Genomic DNA, 19286 nt, shown 5'->3' with positions numbered 1-19286 from the left:
AGCTGTAGCAGAAATGTTTAATTCTTTGCAGTGTTCAAGAGTAAACACATGATGTCACCGTCTAATACCTGTCCGAATAGCCATTCCAATATGCAGTCATGAATGGGTTTACATTATTTATACTGTAGTTTAATAGCAAATAATGAACAAACAAAACACTCGCCACACTGAGTGGTGGGAGGGCTGGCTGCCAGTTGCGGGGGTCGGAGGGAGAGTAGTAGGGACTCGCAGGTGGCGGGAAACTTAAATTGATTTGGCGGCTGGGAATTTGGTGGCTGGGAATTTGGCAGTTAGGAATTCGCGAATGTGTGAAGCCCGTGAAAGTTGAAAACGTGAATGTTGAGGGAGACCTGTATTTCCATTATTTCTTATGGGAAATATTGCTTCGAATTTCAGACTTTTCGAATTTAGAACTAGCTCCTGGAACGGATTAAGTTCGATTTTTGAGGTTCCACTGTATTATTACAGTAGGCCTTTATATTACATGGATTTATTTGCCACTTTTTGGTTACTGCACTATTTAAAAATTGTGACACAATTTTATACATTTCGTAAAATTAATTTAACGTGGTCCCGTTTTCAGGCACGGAAAAAAATTTCCCAGCTCAAGCTGCCTCCTCCTTGTGGGTCAGCGGGAGAGACCTCCCACCACCCCCATCCCAGCCTTCATGAATGTGTGTCCAGTTCCATTCTGTCTTAGGGTAAAATTGTGTTTTGATCTTTTAATTGCCATATCTTTTATCTGCCAAACTAGGCTTATGAGTGTTGCTGAAAGTGGCATGAAAAGGTATAAGTATTTAAGTCTTAGATTTAATGAAGAAAAGAGAGATATTGGACAAGAGATAGCCTGTGGCCTTAACTCTTTGAGGACAGAGACCCCCAATCCTTAACTCACTCTCAGGGGAAAAAAAAAAAATTTCTTATGAAATGATGGAGAATCTTTTCTCAATGGTAATGTCACCAAAAGTACGAAATTTTACGGAAAACTTATGAAATTATGCTCTCGCAAAGTTAGCGATATCAGCAATATTTATGCATCGACAATTTTGCCCACTTTGAGCCCTATTTTCAGCCAATTCCTTTGTTTCAGTTGACTAAAATCATAGGTATTTTGTTAGAACTCCATTTGTTCTATTGACTGAGTACAAGAAACCACCCATTTACCGATTTCAACTACCTAAACAAGTGGTTAGAAATTGGCAATTTGGCCAATTTCAACCAAATTTCAAAAGATGCCAATTTCAAAATAGGATCCAGAATAAACAAGACATTCCTGGCACTAAAATAACATTTTCTCTGTTCATTAGTCATGTCTCCAGCCCCTCTTAAATTACTCTTGCTTTCCGTTTCACAAACAACGAGGTTCTAATCAGAGACAACAGTTACAAAAACAACATACTCTGATCACAACATCATAGAAGTTCAAAAGAGAATTAACCCTTTGACTGTCGCAATGATAGAGAATCTTTTCCCGATGGTAATGACACCAAAAGAACGAAATTTGATGGAAAACGTACGGAATTACGCTCTCGCAAAGTTAGCATCCTCAGTGATATTTACGAATCGGCGATTTCGCCCAATTTGAGCCCTATTTTCAGCTAATTCCATTATTCCAGTTGACCAAACTCATAGCTATTTCTTTAGAATTCCATTTGTTCTATTGATTGAGTACAAGAAACTGCCCATTTACTGATTTCAACTACCCAATAACGTGGTCAGAAATTTGCAATTTGGCCACTTTCACGCAAATTAAAAAATATGCCAATTTCAAAATAGGGTCCAGAATGAACAATGCAGACATTCCTGGCTCTAAAATAACATTTTCTTTGTTCATCAGTCACGTCTCCAGGCCTCTCTGATATTACTCTTGCTTTCTGTTTTCAATTTTTATTCAAACAAAAAAATAGAAGATTTACTGTTATGCAGACTACTGCAATATTGTAATAATTGTATAAATAATGTCAACCCATTCATGACTGCATATCAGAATGGCTACTTGGACATTTATTGCACAATGACATTTGTTTACTTTTGAACATCAGCAAAAATCAAACATTTCCCCTACTTTGAGCTCCATTTCCAGATTCTTTTCATAGTAAAACGTATCAAAATCACCTCTATTTCTATAATATGTTTTCCATTCTATCAAATGAGACCAAGAAAACAAGAATACAACCATAAATACTATACGAAAATACACCACGAAGTTAGCGTTTTAATCCAAAAACATGGTCGGAATTTTTTTTTCTCATTGTGCACTGTGTGCTGCAGGATTTTTTTTATATGGTGCACACTGACCACACAGACCCATTCTCTCACATGTAGGCCTACCAGCTTTCTCCTGCTTGATTTGAAGCCGCTAGAATTTTTGAGTATACAGTGGTCCCTCAATTATCGTCCTTAATCCGTTCCTGGAAGTGGGACTATTTTCGAATCAATTTTCCCCATAAGAAATAATGTAAATCCAATTAATTCGTTCCAGACACCCAGACGTATCAACAATTTTTTTTTTTACCTAAAATATAGATTTACATGCACAAAAGAATGAACATTCAACATGACAGTTACCTTTATTGAAGGCTGTTGTTGAATGGAAGACAGGGAGGAGGAGAGAGGGAAGAGATTATTGTTTGGAAGGGGAATCCCCCTCCATAAGGACTCTAGGTCACTTCCCTAGCATAAATATAGATTTACATGCAGAAAAGAATGCCAAATAAATGTAAAGCACTAATAAAATGTATAAATGAACATTGGTAATAGGGGTAGTTGATGAGTGGAACGGTCTACCTAGTAGGGTGATCAAAGCTAAAACATTAGGTAGTTTCAAATTTAGGTTGGATAAATACACGAGAGAGAGAGGGGTTGGATTTGAGTCGGACTTGCACCTGAGCTTATTGCTTGGGTAGCATTTGTTCTGTTAGTGGGTTGGATTTGTGAAGGACTGGCCTAGTATGGGCCAGCAGGCCTACTGCAGTGTTCCTTCTTTCTTATGTTCTTATTGAAGACTTGTTTGTGTGAGGGAGGGATGGCAAGTTTATTGTTGGAGAATATGACACTAATATCAACTCTACAGCTTATTTATCTATCACAATTCAACTAATATGACATAATAAACAATATTAATAACATAGAAACATGGAATATACTCTAGAATGAATAAAATAAGTCATTATGTATGCCACGAGAGGTGTTGTTGTTGGGTATATAAGGGCCACTGAGAGAAAGCCATCCATAATGGTGGTGAAGCAGCAGCTGAGGCGGCGGTGTTTTCTGTAGCCCTATATAACTACGAAAACATTGGAGGAGTTTGTAGAATCGCTGAATCACTAAAGAAGGCACCATTACTACCACCTTCTACTACTATTACAACTGCTACCACCATCACTACCACCTTCTACCACTATTACAATTGCTACCACCATCACTACCACCCTTCTACCACCATCAACCACTATCACAACTGCTTCCACTCTACCACCACCACCTTTGTATTTTTCTACAAATTTTTTCATAAATTACGTGTTTCTCACATTCTTTACCAAAGGGCTGGCACTAGAAGCTTTCTTTGGAGCCATGGTAGCTTATTTAGCACTTGCAAGCACTAAAATCAATGGAATATTATGAAATATTTCGTAGGAGCAAGTGAGGGGACCGTCGCTCACTGGTAAACAATGGCACACTGGCTGGGAAGGCAGGCCCAGACGGCTCAGAGCGTGAGTACGCGTCCCGGACGAAGGACGATTAGCGAGTTAACAGACCAATTGCGAGCCAATGTTTACATGAAATAACAGGACTATTTCCAAAATGAACGACTTTCAGGTCGGACGATTATTGAGGGACCACTGTATATACGTCAAACACGGTGGCTCGTAAGACGTATATATATACGACTGAAACAGTCAAAGGGTTAACTCAGAGTTAGGGAACTTTGTCACTAATGTTAGAGATGGGATGTTCAGCAAGTTTAATTTTAACAACCATAGAATTGACTGGTAAAAAATAAACCAAGAGCTATCAGATATATCCTGGGAATCAGAGATGAGCACCCAGAAAAAGATCAGATATACAGAGAGCGTAGGAGATGGTATAGAACAAGAAAATGGGTTACGGAAGTGCTTAAAAACACAAATACGTTGAATACAGAAGCATACAAGAAATGTGTGAAGCATGTACCATTGAGAAAACCCAGATCAGATATATATACAGAGAGAGCATAGGAGATAGTATAGAACAAGAAAATGGGTTACAGAATTGCTTAAAAACACAAATATGTTGCAACAGAAGAAAGGCAGGCTTAGCTGAGAGATCACTGAATTAGAGCAAAAACTTAGGATATCATACCTAACAGAAGAAGTATGAAGGGAACAAAGGGCCATACAGGATATTGCAAGAAACCCAAAATATTTCTAAGGATTTCTATGCAAAATCCAAGCTAAGAACTACCTGTAGAATTCGACCACTATTGAGAGGAGATTCGTATATTGACGATGAACAGGAAATGAATGAAATCCTAAAAGAACAGTATGAGTCGGTGTTCAGCAACCCACTAAATGACAGGAAGGTAGAAAATGCAAAAATATTTTTCACTCCAGCAGAAGGTTGCAGACCAACTGACTGACATTAGTACCAATCCCATAGATTTTAAAAAAGAAATGGACAACATGCCCACTCACTCAGCACCTGGACCATATTCATGGAATGCTCTATTTATAAAGAAGTGCAAAGTACCACTAGCACGAGCCCTCAGATTCTTTGGAAAAAAGAGCTTAGATCTAGGTGAAATACCAGAGGCCTTAAAGAGTGCAGACATAGCTCCTTTAGCTAGAGCACTAGCTAAAAATTATAGACCAGTAGCCCTAACTTCTCACATCATAAAAATCTTCAAAAGAGTGATGAGACGGCAGATTACAAATTTCATGGACCAGCATAACCCAAACCAGCTATCTTTCCCTCAGTGATGGTCACTTGCTCTTTCTGCTTTTGTGTCCTACCACTCTTTTTTGGTAATATTGACGAGTTAAAATTGCATATCAATTTGAAATCTGACAAAAATGAAGTGAAAGTCATTCTTCAAAGCACTTGTAAACAGCTAAGTGTCATTTGTATACTTATTGGTATTATGTACAGTACCATTTAAGAGTGTAGGTTTCAAAACTTTCTTTCCAAAAAATAAACCTCCAGTTAACCCTTTGACTGTTTCAGGCCCCTTTCTAAAACTGTCATTCTATGTCGATAAATTTTTGAAAAAAAAAAAAAAAAAAAATTATTTTTTCTTATGAAATGATAGAGAATGTTTTCCCGATGGTAATGACACCAAAAGTATGATATTTGGTCGAAAACTCATGGAATTACGCTCCCACGAAGTTAGCAGTCTCGGCGACATATACGTATCGGCGATTTCGCTGACTTTGAGCCCTGTTTATAGCCAATTCCGTTGTTCCAGTCAACCAAACTCATAGCTATTTCTTTAGAACTCCATTTTATCTATCAGTTGAGTACAAGAAACCGCCCATTTACCGGTTTGAACTACCCAATAAAGTGGTCAGAAATTGGCAATTTGGCCAATCTCACACAAATTAAAAAAGATGCCAATTTCAAAATAGGGTCCAGAATAAACAATGTAGACATTCTTGGCACTAAAATAACATATCCTCTGTTCATTAGTCATGTCTCTAGGCCCCTCTTATATTACTGTTGCTTTCTATTTTGATTTTTTATTCATACAAAAAAATACAAAATTTACTGGTATGCAGACTACTGCATTATTGTAAAAATGGTATAAATAATATAAGTGCACTAATGAAAGAATATTAGACTCCCCAGTTGACATGTACTGGACTTGTGGTGTGATTTGCTTACTCCTGAACATTGGTAAAAATCGAACATTTCCGCTACTTTGAGCTTAATTTCAAGGTTGTTTTCATCGGGAAAGTAATCAAAATCATCTCTATTTCTGTAATATGTTTTCGATTTTATCACATGAGACCATGAAAACAAGAATACAATGATAAATACTATATGAAAATACACCTTATCAAAGTCGGCGTTTTAATCCAAAAAAACGGTCATTTTTTTTTCTCATTACTCACTGCGTGCTGCAGGATTTTTTTTATGTGGTGCACACTGACCACACAGACCCATTCTCTCATATGTGGGCCTACCAGCTTTCTCCCGCTAGATTTGAAGCCGCTAGAATTTACGCGTATTAATACGTCAGAAACAGTGGCGCGTAAGACGTATATATACGCCGTAAACAGTCAAAGGGTGATATGATTATCTCTGGATTATGATAATTCCAGGACAAAAGGTTCCAGGAAAACAGTAAGCCAGAAAAAGTGGAAGTACATAAAAATATAGAGGAAAAACATACAAGCTATTCTTAGCAGGAAAACTTAAGGATGTAAGCAATATTAAAATATAGTTTAAAATTAATAAAATGCTCTAAATTAATTACCAAGAGTTATTTATGAAAGAATAATTATATACACATTACTGTATGTGTGCTTCTGACAAGACAGTGATAATGTGAATGATGGTCACAGTTTCTTTTATAGGTCATCCTGCCTCAGTGGGAGGTGTACTTATCATCATTCATTTTGGATATTTTCTATTTCAGCAGCTTTTACCTTGTTGTGCTTGGGTACTGCCAGCAGGTGATGACCCAGAACGTAATCCTAAAATCTGTATATAATTAGCTGGTACCAGTCCACAGGTAGTTCCATTAGATGCTAGTAACCATCCACGAACATTGGGCTGCTGGTCCTTTGGTGCCAAGAACAGGGATTGTCCAGCTCTAAAGCCAAGTTCATTTCTGTTTTCAGCCTGAAAAAGAGTGCAAGATTGTCAGCATTATTTGTTTGCAGTATTACATATGCTAATATTCTCATCTTTAAGTTTAAATACCTGCAAGAAGATAGCCAAAAAGAAAGACATCATAATCATTCTACTGGAGTATCCCTTTCTAGCTTATTTCATTCTACCACCATGACATGGATATGAAAGTGGCACATTCATATTATCACATCTTTGTCATCATCATATCCACACTCGAACTGCAAAGTACAGTGGATCCTCGACTTACGAGTTTAATCTGTTCTGTGACCTAGCTCGTAACTCAATTTGCTTGTACAGTATATCAAATCAATTTTCCTCATTTATATTAACTGAAATGCCATTAATCCATTCCAGCAAAATTCCTGCTCTCGGGAGGCAGGACAAAATACATCAATATTATATTGATATCAACCTACAACTTATTTATCTATCACAATTCATCTAATATGACATAATAAACAATATAAATAACATAGAAACATGATATATACTCCAGAATGAATAAAATGTCATTATGTGACTAGTGGTGGCAACATTTCCACTACTGCTCTGACCATATCTTCCCATGCTCTTATTATAAGAGAAAACAGTGTTTGTGAGGCTAACTTCACTAGATCACTAGTTTCATAAGAAAAACACCAAAACAATACATTTATAAATAAATAGTATAAAAACATAATAGAGAATGTAAAGAAATAAAATGGTTTTATTAAGTGTACGTACATACTTACGTACCTAGGAGAAGAGATGGTGGCGGAGGTTGAGAGTGGAAGAATAATTACACAGCGGTGTATACTGTCAGTGGCCCTATAAACTCCATCATCATTATTGGAGGAGTTTCGTTTTGTCCTTTTTCTATTGCTTAATCGCTTGACTTACTTGCTACACTCTTAATGCTACACTTTATCGCTGAACTTAACTGCAAGCAAGCTTTCCCCGCTTCCCTCTCAACCCACAACCCGCACAATTTGTTAGTTTGTCTATGATTTCATGCTTTAATTCCATGGAAATCATCATCTTTTTCTTCTCAGCACTGTCCTTTGCACTTACTTTCTTAGGACCCATGGTTAGAGAAAAGAAATTTGGCAAAATAACTAAAAAATGCAAGCGAAGCATGAGAGAAATGCTTCCACGGCGAGGTAAACAGTGCGCTGCGCCAACTAGTGGCGGTGTTCTGAAACTCATTATTATTATTAAACGAGGAGCTTCAGAACACTGCCACTAGTTGGCGCAGCACACTGTTTACCTCACCGTGGAAGCATTTCTCTCGTGCTTCGCTTGCATTTTGTAGTTATTTTGCCAAATTTCTGTTTTCTAACCATGGGTCCTAAGAAAGTAAGTGCAAAGGACAGTGATGAGAAGAAAAAGAGGATGATGTCCATGGAATTCAAGCACAAAATCATAGATGAACCAACGAGGTGTGCAGGTTGTGGGATGAGGGGGAAGTGGGGGAAGCTTGCTCGTAACTTGGATGTTGGCTTGTAACTCAGAGCAAAATGTCGACCTAGTAATGGCTCGTATCTCGAAAAACTCGTAGGTTGGGACACTCGTAAGTCGAGGTTCCACTGATTAGTATATCTCATAATCTGCTCCATAACTACATTATTCCATAGTCATTACCAATTGATTATTAAAAAATGTTTCGTATGAATGCGCAGGGTAATGTTCACTTGACGAGAAACAAAGCCAGACTGATTCGGAATGCGTGCATGGGATGCTTTGTGTGGGTGCACGCAGATGGACACGTTCGGTACAGTGGATGAAAACCAAGGTGATGAATGAAAACTGGGACAATATTTTGACAAAAACAAGTTGTCAAAAACCAAATTCGACGAAGACCAGGGCAAATGAAAACCAAGGTTCCACTGTACTTTTAATAACTCCACACCTCCTAATTTCCACACTATGAATTCTCTGCATAATATTTACACCACTGCCCTTAGACACATCATCTCCACTGCCTTCAGCTGCTGCTGTGCTGCAGCATTTACAACCTATGCTTCACACCCATATAAGAGTGTTGGTAACACTATACTTTCATACATTCCCTTCTTTGCCTCCATGGATAACTTTTTATGTGTCCACAGATACCACAAAACACCACTCACCATTTTTCCTTCATCAGTTCTATGGTTAACCTCATCCTTCATAAACCCATCCACTGATAAGTCAACTTCCAAATATCTGAACACATCACCTCTTCTATACTCCCTCCCTTCAATGTGATATCCAATTTTTATTTATCTAAATCATTTGATACCCTCATCACCTTACACTTATCTATGTTCACTTTCAACTTTCTGCCTTTACCCACCCTAACTCATCCACTAACCTTTGCAATTTTTCTTTAGAATGTCCCAAAAGCACAGTGTCATCAAAAAAAAAAAAAAAGTCAACTCTCATTTTGTATTTGATTCCCCATAATTCAATCTCACCCCTCTCCTGAACACCCTTGCATTTACTTCTTTTACATGCCATCTATAAATATATTAAACAACCATGGTGACATTACACATCCCTGTCTAAAACTAACTTTTACTGGAAAGTAGTCTCCCTCTCTTCTACACACCCTAACCTGAGCTTCACTATACTCATAAAACTCTTTACAGCATTTAGTAACTTACCACCTATTCCATATACTTGCAACATCTGCCACATTGCTCCTCTATCCACTCTATCATATGCCTTTTCTAAATCCATAAATGCAATGAAAACTTCCTACCTTCATGTATATACCGTGCACTTATATGCTTCACTGTAAACACTTTATCTACACATCCCCTACCCATTCTAAAGTCTCCTTGTTCATCTGCAATCCTGCTCTCTGTTTTACCTCTAATTCTCTCATTAAAAACCCTACCATACACTTTACTTGGTATACTCAGTAAACTTATTCCCCTATAATTTTTACAATCTCTTTTGTCCCCCTTCCCTTTATATGAAGGTACTATACATGCTTTCTCCCAATCCCTAGATACCTTCCCTTTGTTCATTCATTTGTTAAACAAAAATACCAACCAACCACTAATGCTATCTCTCTCCCAGCTTTTAACATTTCTGTTATGATCCCATCAGTTCTAGACATAATAGTTAATTACAGTAGTGAATTAAAACTTGACTCACTAAGGGAATGCCTGTCTTAAGTTATGGCTTAAGATCTTAGGCTACCTTACAGTGAAGGGTATCCTCATTGAGGTTTAATGTCTCACTGGTGAAAATCACAACCCCCATTTCTTTCTCCCTCTTATATACTTTGAAGGGCTGTAAAAGTATAAAAAATACAAAAGAGGAAGAAGTGTATTGTACATTCTTTCTTAAATTCTTTAAATACAGTGGAACCTTGGTTTTTGTATGCCCTAGTTTTCGTACGATTCGGTTTTCAACGACTTTTCTCGTCAAAGTTTTGTCCCAGTTTTCATACGTCCGTTCAATTTTTGTACAGTTGAAAATGGTCCGTACCAAACTTGTCCACCTACCGACGTGACTCAGCCACTCATTTCCCAGAATCAAGGGCCCACACAAAGCATCCCATACGTTTGTGATTTTGAAGGGTTTGAGGCTGACCCTGATGACCCTACGCCTGTTGTGGAATCTATTGTGTCTTTTTGTGAGTCCATGGGGTTGGATGTGAGTGGCCAGGATGTGGAAGAGTTGGTGGATGGCCACAGGGAAGAGCTATCCACTGAAGAGCTGCAAGACCTTCAACTGGAACAGCAACAGACTGCAGCTGAGGAAATTGCTTCAGAGGAGGAAGAGAGAGGGAAGAATGTGCCTTCTTCAGTGATTAAGGACATGTGTACAAAGTGGAATGAGTTGCAAAGTTTTGTGGAGAAATATCACCCTAACAAAGCTGTTGCAAGCTGTGTCTGCAACATGTTCACTGACAATGCCTTGTCCCATTTTAGGCAAATCTTAGAAATGCCAGAAACAGACCTCTCTGGACAGATTTTTTGTGCAATGGGTCCAGTGACTCGAGCTGGTCGTAGTGCCAGTAAAAGACAAAGAAGGGAAGTAACCCCAGATAGGACCTTGATACCTAAATTCCCTATGGACGGGGATTCCCCTTCCAAACAATAACCTCTCCTCCTCCCTCTCCCCTCTTCACCATCTTCCATACTCCAACAAGAGTCTTCAAGAAAGGTAAAAGTGATGTTAAATGTTCATTTATCCATTTCATTAGTCATTAATATTTCTCATTGTTTTCTGTATGTAAAACTACTGCTATTCTCTAAAAAATGTATTTTTTGTTAATATTTTTGGGTATCTGGAACTGATTAATTAGATTTACATTATTTCTTATGGGAAATGTTGCTTCGGTTTTCGTATGATTCGGTTTTCATCAGACTTCTTTAAACTGATTAATCACAAAAACTGAGGTTCCACTCTATGTATACATGGAGATTTGCAAATACTGTATACAAATATTAGAGAGTTGTTACTATAAGTATCTCCCTTTTAACCCTTTCAGGGTCCGTCCCGTAGATCTACAGCTTCACAGTGTCCAAGCCGTAGATCTACGCCAAAATTCTAGTGCTGTCAAAATTAGCACGAAAACGCTCATAGGCCTACATGTGAGAGAACGGGTCTGCGTGGTGGGTGTGCGCCACAAACAAAAAATCTAGGCGCCCGCATAGCATTGTGGGAACGCTGGCTCAGTTACCCTTGTTCACCATGCCTCGTCGCAAGGCAGCTCTCACTCCAAGGAAAATTGGGACTCTCCTCTTCCTATCTGATAGTTCTGACACTAATGGAAGTGGAAATGAAGATGAATTCTTTGGCTTTGATCAGTTAGTGACCGAAAGGAATGACCAGGATATCGATAATAGTGCAGAAAACCCTGACGATCCTCAACCTTCTACCTCTGGTGTGGGCACTCGTCAGTCACGGTCAGTTGTACCTCAACGCAAGAGAAAACTATTATTTTCGCGTGGCCAGGCCTCTGACTTCAGTAATGATGATGATAGTGACGTGGATTGTGATTTTATTGCTCTTGACGATAATTCGAGTAGTGATAGTGAGGAAACATATTCACCAGTGAAGCGTCGGTATGTACGCCGCCGCATGTGCTCGGGTAGTGTACCCTATGCAGTGCCCAGGGGACAGAGTACATCCTAGAGTACATGCCGGAGTACATCCTGTGGCCCTACACCAGGAATAGACAGTGAAAGTGAGAATGATGTGGCTACACTTGGCATGGATAGACCACAGGCATCAGTAGATGGTGGTAGTGGTGATGGTAATGCCACGGCCATGTGTGACTCACCAGCCCAGGCTGGGACCCACGCTGCTGACTCCGCAGTTCAAGGACAAAGCGGAGCATCAGCCACCAGCCCACCACAACCACAACTACCCGCACAACCAGCCTATGATGTCCAGTATCCACCAGCAAACCGTATCTGGGATTGGCAGCAAAATCCCAGTTTTGTTCCCAAGCCTCACCACTTTGATGACTCTCAAAGTGGAATTCTACCTACTTGTCCCCTTGGAACCACAGCCAATGAACTGGAATTTTTTTAAATATTCTTTGACCAGCCCTTGACGGAAATTATTGTCAGGGAAAGTAACAAGTATTTTGAGTACACCACGGCAAATATGACGATATCACCACAGTCAAGACTACACCGGTGGAAAGAGACGACTGTTGCAGAAATGTATTTGCTTTTTGCAACAATGATGCTTATGCCTCATGTTTATAAGCATAATATAAAAGCATACTGTTCCACAGATTGGCTAATTTCTACCCCGGTCTTCAGTGAAATCATCCCAGTGAACAGGTTTATCTTATTGTTACGTATGTTGCACTTCTCTGACAAAACCAGGCCTGACAGAAGTGACAGGTTATACAAGATTAGAAATGTTTTTATGTATCTCAAACAAAAGTTCAGCATGTACTGTTATCCATTCAAGAATCTTGCAATTGACGAGTCTTTGATTTTGTTCAAAGATAGGCTGTCATTCAAGCAGTATATACCGAGCAAGAGGAAACACTTTGGTATAAAACTGTTTGTACTCTGTAACTGTGACAGAGGTCTGGTATTGAATATTGTTGTATACACGGGAAGTAAAACACTGAAAGATACCAAGATGTTATTGGGTATCTCAGGTGACGTAGTGAGAAGCATGATGGCACCTTATTTTGGTAAGGGGCATTCATTATATACCGATAACTGGTACACAAGCCCTTTACTCAGTGATTTCTTGTGAGTGAACAAGACAGATGTGTGTGGCACAGTGCGTTCTAATCGTAAACATATGCCCAGGCTCAACGCAGGTGCTCGTGGTGATGATGTGCAGGTGTTTACTGCCAATGACATCATGGCATTACGGTGGCATGACAAACGAGATGTCACATTGTTGACAACCATTCACCGTAATGAAATGCAAGACAGTGGCAAAGTTGATCCAGTGACTAATGAACATATTCGAAAACCAGTGACAGTGATTGATTATACACAAAACATGCGCTTGGTTGACAAATGTGACATGCAGATTGGCTTTGTTGATTGTGTTCGTAAAAGTTACAAGTGGTACTTGAAACTTTTCTTCCATCTCATGGACATTTCAATGCTCAATGCATATAATATGTACCAAATGAAGACTGGCAACAGACCACCGTATGGTGAATTTTGTTTGTCTGTTATCAGACAACTCATAATGAAGTACCAGGTAACAACACCTGCTATACAACAAGGTCCTCGAACTCCTCAGGATATACCCAAGCGTTTGAGGAGAGAAGGTGATCATTTCATAATACAGCTTCCTTCAACTCAGAAGAAATTTTCTCAGAAGAGATGTATTGTCTGTGCACAAACAAAACGACGGCAACAAAGACGCAAAGACACTCGGTTTATGTGTGAGGAATGTAAGGTGCCTCTGTGCATGGTGCCTTGTTTCAAGGAGTTCCACAAGCTCCAGCAGTTCTAAAACCATGTCCAGTGATTGTAAATATGTAAATATATGATAGAACATTAGTATTATACAATATTTGTGCATGTTTATTGTAATAAACAACAGTGGTAAACAATAATATGATAATAACTTTAGTGCGGTTATTGTGTTCAATACAGTGAGTTTATATATATACATTATATACAGTATTGGTCTCTCAGGCCCCAAATGTTAGTAGGAAAAGAAAAAAATTAGAAAAGAAAAGAAAAAACTACAAAAAAACATTAAATAAAGTAATGCGCGTATGTGGAAATTGTCGATGTTGCCGCCACCATGTCATTTTGGGTCAACTTCTTGGCACTGTATCTCAGTAAGTACTGATCAGAAATTTTTTTTTTGTCTTATTACCTTCACAAAAATATACTGTTTAATTCTGTAAGAAAAAATAATTTATTTTTTTTTTTCCAAAATTTCTTGGACACTGGAGCACCACTTCAAATTTTGGCCTTGGACCCTGAAGGGGTTAAGGGCATACCCAGGATGGTTGCCAAAGCTTTTTCCATCTTCATTTTTGTGCAAAAAATTCAGAATGCTTTTTCTGATCATCTTCAAACTTTCAAAGCTTGTATACCTTAGTAATATGAAGACTGGTATTGCTACTGGGATGTTTACTACGCACTTTATATGATACTATGCAGAGACTATGCTCAAAACAAACCACTGGATATGCCAACATGTCCACTCGAGATGGAATTTAAGGGTGTGAACTTTGCCATTTCATTATCTACTGGGGTAATGAAGGAGGGGGCCAGCTGGATTAAATCAAAGTATTGCTCCTATATCCTGTGTTATAGAGATATGAAGCTGACGTTGGGGTGCAGCAACACAGTTAAAAAGCCGAGAATGGCAGGAGGAAGACAAAATTTTACAGGATTAAGTTGAACTGTATTCAGTGTAGTAATTATGTTGAAGAATCTTCCTTAGAGATAATATGTAGACTTGTGTCTAAACAAAGTCTTAATAACTGAAGTGTTCAATAAAATGGTAAAATTATTCAGAAAGTTTTTCTAATCTTCCTCTAGTTTATCCTTAATTTCTTGTTTGATCCCAATAACACTAAGATACTGTCATATATTTGTGGAAGTGTGGTTAGTTCACTTGTGTGTGGATAATGGTAAATCAGTGCAGCATTTAACAAATGGCCTGAGTGAAGGTTATGCAGTTACTCAGGTCTATTATAATAATGTCAATTAAATTACTGGTGGATTTATGGAAATACTTAAAATCATTTATGACAACTGATTGATCACAAATTTTAGCAGTAGTTGACAGGGCATTTCATCTCCTGGGGCTCTTGAGAGTATCTATTTGATACCCAGGCCTCTTGAAATTTTTTTTTTTTTCCAACAAGTCGGCCGTCTCCCACCGAGGCAGGGTGACCCAAAAAAGAAAGAAAATCCCCAAAAAGAAAATACTTTCATCATCATTCAACACTTTCACCACACTCGCACATTATCACTGTTTTTGCAGAGGTGCTCAGGATACAACAGTCTAGAAGCATACACATATAAAGATACACAACATATCCCTCCAAACTGCCAATATCCCAAACCCCTCCTTCAAAGTGCAGGCACTGTACTTCCCATTTCCAGGACTCAAGTCCAACTATATGAAAATAACCGGTTTCCCTGAATCCCTTCACTAAATATTACCCTGCTCACACTCCAACAGATCGTCAGGTCCCAAGTACCATTTGTCTCCATTCACTCCTATCTAACACGCTCACGCACGCTTGCTGGAAGTCCAAGCCCCTTGCCCACAAAACCTCCTTTACCCCCTCTTTATAATACCTTGTTCAAACTGTGCCAAAAACCCTTTATTAACATATTTGAAAAATGCAAATTTGGCAATATGCAATTTAAAAACCATTAATGGTAATTGATTTGGAGTGAAAACTCCCACAATGCACATGAAAACTTTCTTCATCATGGGAAAAACCTGCCAAATAAGCAGTGAGCAATTTTCTCCTCTGCACTACCTGGAGGCTAGTAGGCGAGGATACTGCTCATAGGGAAGGACCAATGTCGTCTTTTGTCAGCCCAGCAATGCCACCAACAGTTACTTCCTAAAAGTATGGTATGACTGATCCAGTATGTTAACCAAACACCTTACCTCATCTCTGGATATTAAAATGATATCCAAAAGGAACATTAGCAATATTGGAGGTGCCAAGAAGAAAATTCTTAATTCAGCAAAATACAAAGAGTCAAAACTAAAGTCAATTCAAAGAGGTGTTCTCAAATTATCCCATGGAAATGAAAAAAAAAAATCTTGCAGTCACTACAGGTACATGTGGGCCCCGCTTTACAGCACTTTGCTTAGAGTTTCGCTGATACAGAGATTTTCAATTACCTATTCATTCATTCAGATTTCCCACAATAAATATAATCACCACTCACTATAAGCTAAATACAAAAAATAGTTTAAGGCAAGTAATGTGCATACTGTGTATGCACTTTTAAGGCCTACCTCTATTGCTCACTTAATATATGATAGTGTAAACATGTTACACCTACCATCCGACTTACGACCTGCTCGGCATATGACCACTCGGCTTACGATCGTGTTTTTTATGCCAAATTTCTGGGAAATAAACAACTATTTGTATTGTACACAGTGTTTATCCTAAACCTTACAGTATAAAATACAGTACTAACAGCATAAAAAGTAAAGTAAAACATGAAATACCAAAATAAAACAATAAAATAAAGTCATTACAAAAATGTGATGTTGTTATTCAGTAGTAAAGTTCGATTTACGACCATTTTGACTTACAACCGGTTTCTCGGAATCGAACTCGGTCGTAAGTCGGATGGTACCTGTATCAAACTTTTATGTGAATTTTAACGTGAAAAAAAAAAAGGCTATGATTCGCTTTACAACAATTTTTGCTTTACAGTAGTAGCCTGGAACCTAACTTACTGTGTAAGTGTGGCCCTCCTGTGTACCTACAGTGGGTGATACATAATATATCCTGGGTGATACATAATATAGATAAACACTCTTACTGTTATCATTCAATCAATCTTGTTAGCAGTGTGCTGACAGTTCAGATGACCCTCTGAACTGGAACATCCTCACCCATCCTTCAGTGTGCAGGCAGTGTACATCCCACCATTGTAGATATAATCATGCTCACACTTAAATAAGCTAGATCATTCACTCCCTGTCATTTGATCTAACATGCTCAGACATGCCTGCTGGATGTTCAAGTCTCTCGATACCCCAGACTATTCAACATCTTACAAGTGTAGAAGCCTTCAAGAGGAAACTGGACAAGTATGTTCACCAGGTGCAAGATCAACCAGGTTGCGATGGATATGTGGGGCAGTGCACCTCCAGCAGCAACAGCCTGGTTGACCAGGCAAGCACCAAATGAGCGAGACTCTCAAAACTCAAAGATATCAAAAGTAAAGGTACCCCCTTCCACTTACCTTACTAATAGGTATCAGTATGTCACCATTAAAGACACAGCATCAACAACACAGCCACTTGATACTGGAGTTCCGCAGGGAAGTGTCCTTGGTCCCCTGCTCTTCCTCATATACATCAATGATCTTCCAAACGTATCTCAACACCTGAACCCCATTCTCTTTGCTGACGACACGACTTATGTCATCTCTCACCCTAATCTTGCCACCCTCAACATCATTGTTAATGAGGAGCTGATCAAAATATCGACCTGGATGACAGCCAATAAACTTACGCTTAACGCTGACAAAACCTACTACATTATGTTTGGTAGCAGAGCAGGAGATGCGCAAATTAACATTAAGATCGACAACACTCTAATTGCCAGGCATAATGAGGGCAAATTCCTAGGCCTATACCTCGACAACAACCTGAACTTCAGCACCCATATCCAACACATAACCAAAAAAGTATCCAAAACGGTTGGGATCCTCTCCAAGATACGATACTACGTGCCGCAAACTGCCCTTCTCACACTATACCATTCACTTATATATCCATACCTCACCTATGCTATCTGTGCTTGGGGTTCAACTGCAGCAACACACCTAAAGCCAATAATAACCCAACAAAAAGCCGCAGTAAGAATAATCACTAAATCCCATCCCTGGCAACACCCCCCCCTCCCCACTCTTCATAGATCTAAACTTACTCCCTGTTCAGTACATCCACACTTACTACTGTGCAATCTACATCTACAGGACCTTAAATTCCAATATTAACCTTGACCTAAAACGCTTTCTTGATAGTTGTGACAGAACCCACAGGCACAACACCAGACACAAACATCTCTATGGCATTCCCCGTGTCCGACTAAACCTTTACAAAAATTCAATGTATGTCAAAGGCCCTAAAATCTGGAACACCCTACCTGAAAATTCTAAAACTGCAGACACATTCATCACCTTCAAAACTACCATTAGAAAACATCTTATCTCCCTGATACACCCTGTCAACTAATTATACGAATACCACCTGGTGGTTAACACTTACACTCACTCACCCATTTGACCATAAACAGAAATATCAATCTCAATCTCAAAATAATGAATCTTAACTAGTCATAAGTTGGCCTGTGATACTCCAATACTGAAACTATGTATAGTGCCAAAACAAAAGCATTCACATTGCTAAACTCACAAACTAGTATTTAGTCACTTGGCCATAATACCAACTTACCTCATAATTTTGTAATATTTTAAACTTAAGATTTAATCCAAGTCTGCCCGAAATGCCTAGCCATGCTAGGTGTTCTAGTGGTACACTGTAATTATTATTTTACTACATGTAAACCACACAATAACCAAATTCTGTAAACTCAGCATTGTAATCCTTATAGAGAATAAACTTTGAATTTGAATTGAATTTGAATTTTTCTGTTAAATATCCCTTGCCCTTCCTGCCATCATAAGGGCAATCTGTGGGTCATGGCATTTCACTGGTAGACTTTTCATCTACCAGGGACTTATCAACTGATGAATTCATGAAGTCCTTGGTAGACCTATGTCATCTAATAAAATACTATCATCCAGATATTGTATTCTCCTGCCAAACAATCCTGAATTTACACCACTTTCATCAACCTATCCTACTCCATTCTTTCTACATTAAAATATCAATAATCCCTTTAATGGTCTTTAACTCGAAACTGCCAATTATGTATACTTATGCCATCTGGACATCCTTCAAATCTCTGATGTCACTCATTCTTTAGTTTTTTATTTTTTTTTTTATTATCACACTGGCCGATTCCCACCAAGGCAGGGTGGCCCGAAAAAGAAAAACTTTCACCATCATTCACTCCATCACTGTCTTGCCAGTAGGGTGCTTTACACTACAGTTTTTAAACTGCAACATTAACACCCCTCCTTCAGAGTGCAGGCACTGTACTTCCCATCTCCAGGACTCAAGTCCGGCCTGCCGGTTTCCCTGAACCCCTTCATAAATGTTACTTTGCTCACACTCCAACAGCACGTCAAGTATTAAAAACCATTCGTCTCCATTCACTCCTATCAAACACGCTCACGCACGCC

The 19286-nt window shown here is 38.7% G+C and overlaps 1 protein-coding gene across 1 annotated transcript in view; it reads right to left on the bottom strand.

Annotated features, from left to right (window-relative positions):
• Positions 1-19286, bottom strand: part of Pex13 (peroxin 13) — a 56876-nt gene that overhangs the window by 8142 nt on the left and 29448 nt on the right. Inside the window, exon 6 of the mRNA XM_053780607.2 lies at positions 6627-6822. Coding sequence (XP_053636582.1) covers positions 6627-6822 — 196 coding nt within the window. The remainder of the gene's footprint in view (positions 1-6626; positions 6823-19286) is intronic.

The sequence above is a fragment of the Cherax quadricarinatus genome, chromosome 26 (assembly GCF_038502225.1).
Source record: "Cherax quadricarinatus isolate ZL_2023a chromosome 26, ASM3850222v1, whole genome shotgun sequence".
Taxonomy (NCBI): Eukaryota; Metazoa; Arthropoda; class Malacostraca; order Decapoda; family Parastacidae; genus Cherax; species Cherax quadricarinatus.
Note: the sequence above shows the minus strand (reverse complement) of the source record. Positions and strands in the feature narration are given on the sequence as shown.